Source organism: Glossina fuscipes, unplaced genomic scaffold (assembly GCF_014805625.2).
Source record: "Glossina fuscipes isolate IAEA_lab_2018 unplaced genomic scaffold, Yale_Gfus_2 3, whole genome shotgun sequence".
Classification (NCBI taxonomy): domain Eukaryota; kingdom Metazoa; phylum Arthropoda; class Insecta; order Diptera; family Glossinidae; genus Glossina; species Glossina fuscipes.
In genome coordinates, this window is record NW_023998417.1 from 4,123,189 (window position 1) to 4,131,823 (window position 8,635).

Genomic DNA, 8,635 nt, shown 5'->3' on the forward strand with positions numbered 1-8,635 from the left:
TCATTAGTTTTGCCGGGATTGTTGAAAGATTAAGTTCGTTAGAAATTACGCGGGTGGTTACATTCCTTGCTTAAAAAAAAAAATACAAACTTTACAAATGTTCGGCTAACTTCGTTCTAATTGTGGGCGCTTCGAAAAATTGTTGCAAACAGAGTGATTTAATATTTTAAAAATGAAATAAAAAAAAATGTTAGTAAGGAAATTCATTCATAGTTATAGTTGAAATAAAAAAAAAAAAATTCTTTGCTGTTATTCGTATTGCGCCGAGATTCGTTTATGTTATATTCTTCGTTCAAAGAAGTTATTTCATTTCGATGGCATCATTCCGCTAAAAAAACAAAATCAGTTCAATGGCGGTCGACTCGTAAATTTGCAATTCGTGTGACATCAAAAAAAAAAAAAGAGTTAAATTCGCTGAAATCGTGAAAGTTCTATTAAAAGCACATTATTTAAAGATTAAGTCCTCTGAAAATCTCTGCATACAAAAAATTATTTTTTTAGTTAAAAGGCCATTTAATAAAAAAGAGAAGTTATTAAACGTGTTCACAGTCAAAGAAAATAAAATTTGTTAATGCGCTGTTGATTTAGAAATTCGTCGGTTATAACGGGTTAGGCTTCGTGAAAACTCAAATAAACGAAATGAACTCCCCTTAAATATAAATAAATATAAATATATATAAGTAAATATAAAATAAATTCGAAAACTATTTTCAAAACGTCACATATTAGCAGGAAGAAGGTTCGTAAAAGAAATAGCTGTTTTAAACAGAAGTATTTATAGTCAAATAAGATTCGTGTTAGCAAATAGAAGAATTGTTTTTGCAAAATGAAAACTTTGTCTTTGATGGCAAACACAACACAACAGGTGTCTGCCTTTTCTTAGTTTTGGATTTGAATCGTGTTTTGTATAATGTATATGAGCAATAACTTTTCTCTGTTCGTTCTCTTATTTGGTTTATTTCTTCACTGACTACAGCTAACTCTTGTTTGTTAAATCTCTTACTTGAGTATATTTATTTTGAAAATTGAACGTTCCCCTCATTTTTGATTTCGATCTTTGCTTTTATTCCGTTCGATGAAAACTCTGAAAGCAACAAAAAATTAAAGTAAGTAATGTTATTACCGAGCATTTTAACTATAATTAGAATATTAGAAAGATGTTATGAGAAATTTTTTGGGAAAACTAGAGAAAAAATGGAAGTTTTAGAAATGCTTAGCCAAAGAGAAAGAAATTGTAGTTAGAATTGAAGTGACGAAGTTTTTGATTTAAAGCAGTCTTAAAAAATTTCTCTCGAGGAAATGAATAGATAATTATAATAAATAAAATTCAAATATTTAAAAACAAATTATTACAACAAAACAAAAATTAAATAACCTCTTTGAAAGGGTGTTACATAAGAAAAAAAAGTTACGGGAAAGCAATGTTTAAATGTCGCTTTTACCAGCGCTCGTAAATAAAAAATTCGATTTTGCAAATTAAAAAAAATAATACTAAGATAAAATCCGGAGTTTCGTGCTAAATATTATTGTGTGAGTGTGTAATAATTTTGCTCTTTTCACTTATTAGTTTTGATTATAGCTTTATTAGCTATGGAAAGAGTTATTAAATGTTTTTCCGTTTTTGTTATATGCCGAATAAATTGAAAGAGTAAACGTGTGGTTATCAAATGAAGCAGTACAAAGAAGACTGTCAATGATATAAAAGAAGGTAAAGCATTAAATATATTTAAAATATGTGTACCTCTTCATTAGCTAAGAAAAGAGAATAATTATTGTGTTTTTATATCTTTTTTCCTGAATAATTTAAAAGAATACATAAGGAGAATAAATATCACACTGTATCTCGGATTGTTATTTTAAAACCATTGACTATTGATTATTTTCTTATTATTAATCACTTATTATTATATTTTGCTTCTTTGCAGTGTGAAAAACCGGCAAAGTAAGGTAAGTATAATTCTTTGCTTTTCGTACATCACAGGAATAATGCGAATAACTTAAGCCTAAGAAAATTTCCATTGCCTTTCCTTAAATTTTGGATAATTCGTTCATTACTTTATATGAGCGCAATTTATTTGTTTATTATACTGACTGTTTAACGTTAAAGTTACAATTAATTGCTCCAATTTTAATTCACAAATCTATATCTTCTACATACGTAATCAACTTGAAATTCTGTGGCAATTTAGCTTGATCCTCTGGCGACTCAGAAATTCACATTCACTCTGAAATTATATGCAAGTCCAAAGTCAATTCAACGAATGGCTTAAGTAAACTGTGTTCTACCTATTAACCAGAATATATATTCTTCTTTTAACGATTGACGAGAACATTCTTTAGCTTAGAGTTTCTTTTTTTTCATATATTTTCGTTATAATCTTTGTTCCTGCAAGTTTTATAAGTCATATTTTCTAATTTATTTTACAAACTCCTTTGCTTCCTCGGTCGAGGTGGATTCCACGACACGGGAGTATTATCAGTTATAGATACAATATTTAAACCGCTCATTTGCAAGCCTTTAATAGCAGACTGAAAGAAATTTCGTAGAAATTAAATAAGAAATACGATCATACGCTTTCCTTTTCAACTCACCATTCTACCCGGTCCCAAACCTCGAACTTTAACGCGTATTGTTTTCCAACCTAACTCAATAGCTTTCTGGAAATAAATAACCTAATTACTATCCATAAAGAAAACTCAAAGTAGTTTACTTACACCTCCAATTGTAATGGCTGTTGCTTGGGCAGCAATATTAGTGCCTTTGCGAGTGTTTTTAAAGCCTTCAATTCCGCAGGAGCGTATTATACGAGGCACACCTAAAAAATTAGTAAAATTTAGTTGCTAATCCTCGCAATTTTCGCCTACGAACCTTTATAATCAGTGAATAGTATAATGGTGTTGTTTGGAGATACACGTATGTTACAAATTGGTAATTCATTGAATGGCATACCATTAAATAATTGAGTAGGAGTATTGGCATCGGGGAAGAATTTTTCTTTTCTATTAAAAAAGAAATAAGAAAATCAAAATTTTTTTTTGGTATGTTGTAGATGTTTGGAGAAAAATCTCTTATATACGAGTCTACATCTCCAGTAATTAAATTCTTTTATTTGGAACTTTGTTTGCAACAACTGTAGTGTGAATCTCAATCAAAATTTACATCTTTGCAAGTAACTTACTTTCCCATTAGAGTATCGATGTCAATAGATTTTTCACCAGCTGTTCCTTCATCTTTGGCTGGTAGCGAAGCCAGCATTTCCTTGCGATCTTCCACTTTTCGCAAAACGCTACTTGTATGCAATTTATTAATAAGTAAAGCATTTAAAACATTGCTTCGACATTGCTGCAGAAAGCCGAATGAGAAATTTCTTAATGACATTTTCAAATAAAAACGAATTACAAATTTAACCGCACGTTAAATAGAAATTTTAATCTCTTCTTTCTTATTTTGTGACAGAAATATCATAACAGCTGATTAGCAAACACAGACGGCATAGAAATTTTATCGTAACAACTGATTAGTAAACACAGAGCGCATAGAAATTTTATCATAACAGCTGATTGGCGCACACAGAGAGCATAGATGCTTTTTGATTGTATAATTCTTCCGAATTGCAGATAAAATTGCAAATTGTTTTTAATGAATGAAAAATATACGAAAATTGTATAAATATTATAATTCCTTTCTTATATTTATGCAACTATTGACTATTATTTAAATGTCAATAAAAACCAATTCAATTTGAAAAACAAAATCCAAAATTATGTTCCATACAACATATGCAAACCGTTTCCTCCACATAGAAACAACTCTGTTAGCAAATTTTTTCTTGAGTTTGTCGAAAACAGCTGATAATTAGCGGTCGTCAGATCGTCATTAATTTTAGTTAACTGCATTGCAATTGTTTTTCTCGAGGGTATTTTCCATCTTTGTTTTTTGTTTACAAAAGTACTTTGCAAAAAAAAAAAATGGGTAATAAATCTTCATTGTTACTGCGTCCCGAGGAAATTGCGCAAATTCAAGAAGAAACTGGTTGTAAGTATTGCGAAAATTTTTATTAAACATTTTTCAAACAATTTCTTCAAAATGTTAATATAAATTTTCCATTTGTTAAGAATATAGTGCTTATCACATTATTTTATTAGGTTATACAGAAAAATAACACGATAAATTTTCTTTTAATTGGAAAGTGATAGCTTTTGTTTGCTCTGGAGATGCAGCAATTATTTGTTCTGTGTATATATATATATATATATATATATATATATGCAAGCGGACAACGAAAAGCAGTTAGATTTCTAAAATGTTATATGTGTTCTTGTGTTGTAGACTTCAGTATAGGCTTGAATTTCATACCTAGTGCTTTGTTTTAAATTTAATATTTAACTCTGAGGGCATATTTTTAAGGCTTTGCTCCATTTGTCAATGAATTGTAGAGCTTATAAGGTTTATTTAATAACGGTTCTTTTCCCAAAGAATTCCGATTTTTAATAAATCATCTTTCTCAAAGACATATATATATCTTGCTGAAACCAATTTTTCGTCACAGATTGATGACAAAAGTGTCCATTATCTCCGACCAGACTTGCGAATGTTATTTTAAATATTTTCTTCACTCCTTAAGCATAAGAAAGAATCTGAGTCGAGTTTATTCCATACAAAAAATGCTAAAATACCTGCCGTTCTTGAATTCAAGGGCATGGATAAAGGCATTGCTGCCTTAATTACGTTCTTCACGCTGATCTTTGGCCTCCAATGCATATTTCTATAAGTAAAAGAGCTAGTTGGCGAGCAGAAGAAATCCCTGCATCCGCATCTGTGTGTATGTAGGATAGGAAGAGATTTTATTTTTAACTATATTTATCCATTATATATAAAAATTATGCCATAATTGCTCAACATTTGTATAAAAATGCTAGCGGTCGATTCGCGGTTGGTTAGAAATTGCTTGGGATGTTAAAGGTTAAAGCAAGGGCGCTGTTTATGCAGTAGATTAGATTTTTTAATGGTTTTAACTTTATATCATTACTAGATTGCATTTTATAGCTTCAGATAAGCTATGAATAAATAATAAGGAGAATAATAGCCTTTTGCTTCAATGCTAAAATTTTAACATTTTCGCATAAGAAACGCTGTGAAGATGATGTGAAATCAGTACTGCAAATTTTATTCGCATTAAACCTAACTTTGTTTGAAGCTATTTTTGCGTCTGATCATAATATCTATATGATGTCATCTTAATGAATCTTACAATTGTCTCGTATTATTTGTAAATCATTTTAAATGTCAACACAATTGTTAGATGTATAAAAGAAATTTACGACGGGTGTAGCCTTTCTTCGATTCCCTACAGAGGTGGCAAGGAATCTCTAATGCATTTTTCTTAATTTAATTAAGCGCTTGCTGAAAGTCATTGTCAAATTCATAGTTTACGCTGAATAAAAATATAACAGAAAATGTTGAGGTCTTCCGGGGTGCAAACTTCACATATGTAGCCAGTCTTAATGCCGCATGTTTTACTTTATGCTTGCTTCATCGGAATTGTAACAAGGCGGAGAGGCTTTTCAATTTTTATAGCACTTCAACTTTTCTTCTTTAATGGATCCCCAAAATGGAATCGAAAAATTGATTACCTTTTCACTTAAAAACTGAAATTTTTTTTCTTACCATGAAACGCCGTTCAGTGCCCCAATTATCTATTCTTTTCGTTGTGATATCCGATAATCTGTGAACAGTAAAGTCTAGTGTCCTAATGCAGGTTTTTTTTCTTTCATTTGGTTTATGTTCGGTTCGATTAATTAAAAAAAACTTTATTCATTCTATCCATAGTTGTCCTCAGCCCACTTTAACTAATTTCAACTTAATATGCTTGCCAGTGATGAGTATTTTAGCGCAAATGATTGGATGAGCTTAATCTAAACTATCAATTCGGACGTTTAGGAAATCCAACAATCTTCAAACCTCCTCCACAGGCAGGATGATCCGCATAGAATGGAATCGATTGCTCATGCGTAGAACATTGCATTTACAATCTTTCTTATACAACTGCCTATTATTTTGAATAGACAAAAGTTCAGTTTCTCAAAATAATTGTCCATTCACGTAAATGAAAATTGCGAAATAGCATGCTTTGGCATATGGGGAAACGATCTACGAAGAAATATTGACTTGACTTGTGTCTTATATATATATTTTCATTCGATTTTTTTTCCATTATTCGACTTTTTTATGAAATTTAAAATTTTGAAACCTTTGCACTATTATTTATTTTTTCTCTCAGTGTATGACAGACTTTTTTTAAAAAAGAAAAAACAACAGTTTTAAATAACATAATGTTGTGTCTAGTTCGGGTCTTCCCTTTTTTCCTAAATTTTAGGCTCAAAAGCGGAAATTTTGAAGTTGTGCTGTAAACATATTATAGAAAATTGGAACCACATCCCTAGCAACGTCAAGAAAGCGTTTCTGAATGGGCTGATATAGTAAAAGGTGAGGTGGCGTCTATCTCAAGTCTTTCTCAATGTTGCATACATCCGGATAAACCACTCTAACCACAAGTTGTGTAGGCTATAAAAGTATGATTCGAAATTCATATCACATAACATATAGTATATGTATGTACCCAACAATTTCCGATGTACATAAGACACTAGGATTTTCACTTTAGCTTTGAATCAGAAATAGCTATGGTATTTAATATGTTTCGAAAATTTGCTGTACACATGAGCAATTCTGTCGACTGATTAGAATCCATATTATTGATCAGTAAATCTACTAATCCATAAGCCATATCCAGATTCTATGTAAAATTTTCTCAAAAACGTCATCTCAGCCAACGACATAAACATTTGTAAAAAATTTAAAAAATATATATATCTTATATAAGAGCAGTTTGTGTCAATCAATATTAAAAACTTTTGAATTTTACTATCAGTTACACCCAATCAGATTGAACGTTTATATTCACGTTTTACTTCACTGGATCGTGGTGATTGCGGTACACTATCACGTGATGATTTTTTACGCATACCAGAGTTGGCGATTAATCCATTATGTGAACGTATCGTGCATGCATTTTTTGAAGAAAGCACCGAGGATCGTGTAAATTTTCGGCAATTCATGAACGTTTTGGCACATTTTCGTCCAATTAATAATAAAAAAGAAAATAAACTTAACAGTCGTGAAGATAAATTGAAATGTAAGTTATATATATATATATATATACATGAGAAAAGAGATAACTTTTGAAAATTTAATATTTCTGTGTTTCTTATAGTTGCCTTTAAAATGTACGATTTGGACGATGATGGCGTTATTAGTCGTGATGAATTATTAAGCATTCTTCATATGATGGTCGGAGCGAATATCAGTCAAGATCAATTGATTAGTATAGCTGAACGTACCATTTTAGAGGCCGATTTATGTTGTCAGGGCAAAATATCATTTGAAGATTTTTGTAAAGCCCTTGAGCGTACCGATGTTGAGCAGAAAATGTCTATACGTTTTCTTAATTAATTTAATTTCTAAGATATTTCAAGTCTTCGAAGAAATATCGCTTATGATATAGAAGTGATTCTAATTGAAATGTTTCCAAAAAAAAAAAAAAGTATTAAATATTGTGCATTGTTTTTTTTTTATAGTTTAATTGTTCTTTTTTCTGTTTTTGAACTTTTTTCAAATTGTTATTGGACTTCCATTCCTTCTTATGTATTAAACGTGATTGCGAGAAAATAAATTTTCAATAATTAAAACAATTTTGTCATCTATATGACAATGTGTATATAGCGTTTAAAGTAATGCATTAAAATAAAAAGAATTGAAGAAACAGGAAAATTTTGTTATTTTCGTATAATAAGATTTTTTTTTAAACAATGGAAAAATTGAACCTTGAAAAGTATATTAGAAAACATATCAAAAAGAAAATTAACGACAAAAAAATCAACAGTGACATCATCCACATAATCCGAATATCAAAGAAATAATAAATTTTTTATCTATATATCGAATCGTTGTCAAGAAAATCAAGATCGCAACATTTCCAAGAATCTGCTTTGGTCACACTATTGTAACACACATCAACGAATGTTGAAAACATTTACTTCTTCATCTTGCAGTTATGGACAAAATCTTACGATTCAACGTATTATTCGTGAATATCGAACTGTTTCCAACATTCGAAGACTCGTTTCCGGAGCGTCTTACCCATCGTGAAAATACCTCGAGAACATAATATCAATAAAATATTTAACTTTATTAAAGGCACTAAACTAACCATCAAGTATGTGCGTATGTACGTTTTAAAAAGAGAGGACTCGACAGTCTTTGTTGCTAGTGCTGATCCTATTTTTTTAAGCTTACAATTTATTTCTCTAGTCTAAATAAATTACAGTAATAATAAAATTAAAGTTTAAATAAAAATTAGTGAAGCAAGATACATAAATTAATTCGATTTTGTAAAGTATTCCTTGAAATTTTCTCAAGTTTAACTTACATTCGTACATCATTTCTTGCTTATTTAATATTTTCCTTCGCAGTTTTGTTTTGCTATTGTCACGCTTTGATGGGACAATCTTTCTCTTGAATGAAATCAATTGACTTTAATATGTTCTACTAGAGGAGAACGTGAAAAATTTAGAA

At 30.1% G+C, this 8,635-nt stretch overlaps 2 protein-coding genes across 3 annotated transcripts; one reads left to right on the plus strand and one right to left on the minus strand.

The window, feature by feature from the left end:
* Positions 1-1,906: 1,906 nt before the first annotated feature.
* Positions 1,907-3,448, minus strand: LOC119634895 (28S ribosomal protein S11, mitochondrial). 2 transcript variants are annotated; one of them, XR_005246989.1, is made up of 6 exons: positions 3,180-3,448; positions 2,870-3,000; positions 2,716-2,816; positions 2,593-2,658; positions 2,287-2,529; positions 1,907-2,225 (listed from the first exon to the last, which is right to left on the minus strand). XR_005246989.1 is itself a non-coding variant. In XM_038029316.1 (5 exons), the coding sequence occupies exons 1-5, from the start codon at positions 3,377-3,379 to the stop codon at positions 2,422-2,424; spliced, it is 606 nt and encodes a 201-aa protein (XP_037885244.1). In that variant the 5' UTR covers positions 3,380-3,448; the 3' UTR covers positions 2,251-2,421. The 2 variants fall into 2 exon arrangements, 1 of the variants encoding a protein (XP_037885244.1); XM_038029316.1 differs by lacking the exon at positions 1,907-2,225 and having other exon boundaries at positions 2,251-2,529.
* A 426-nt stretch (positions 3,449-3,874) lies between these two features.
* LOC119634871 (calcineurin B homologous protein 1) lies at positions 3,875-7,831 on the plus strand. The gene is made up of 3 exons (XM_038029281.1): positions 3,875-4,036; positions 6,933-7,196; positions 7,275-7,831. Exons 1-3 carry the CDS (start codon positions 3,970-3,972, stop codon positions 7,511-7,513), a joined length of 570 nt encoding a protein of 189 aa, XP_037885209.1. The 5' UTR covers positions 3,875-3,969; the 3' UTR covers positions 7,514-7,831.
* Positions 7,832-8,635: the final 804 nt, after the last annotated feature.

What these genes read in the sequence shown, in the direction of transcription:
- LOC119634871 (XM_038029281.1), top strand. Translation starts at nt 3,970, where the DNA reads ATGGGTAATAAATCTTCATTGTTACTGCGTCCCGAGGAAATTGCGCAA. An exon ending in AATTCAAGAAGAAACTGGTT is followed by an intron (nt 4,037 to 6,932) that starts GTAAGTATTGCG and finishes TTTTACTATCAG; the next exon opens with TTACACCCAATCAGATTGAA. An exon ending in TCGTGAAGATAAATTGAAAT is followed by an intron (nt 7,197 to 7,274) that starts GTAAGTTATATA and finishes TGTTTCTTATAG; the next exon opens with TTGCCTTTAAAATGTACGAT.
- LOC119634895 (XM_038029316.1), bottom strand. Translation starts at nt 3,379, where the DNA reads ATGTCATTAAGAAATTTCTCATTCGGCTTTCTGCAGCAATGTCGAAGC. An exon ending in CAGCCATTACAATTGGAGGT is followed by an intron (nt 2,659 to 2,715) that starts GTAAGTAAACTA and finishes ATTTATTTCCAG; the next exon opens with AAAGCTATTGAGTTAGGTTG. An exon ending in GTTTGGGACCGGGTAGAATG is followed by an intron (nt 2,530 to 2,592) that starts GTGAGTTGAAAA and finishes AATTTCTTTCAG; the next exon opens with TCTGCTATTAAAGGCTTGCA.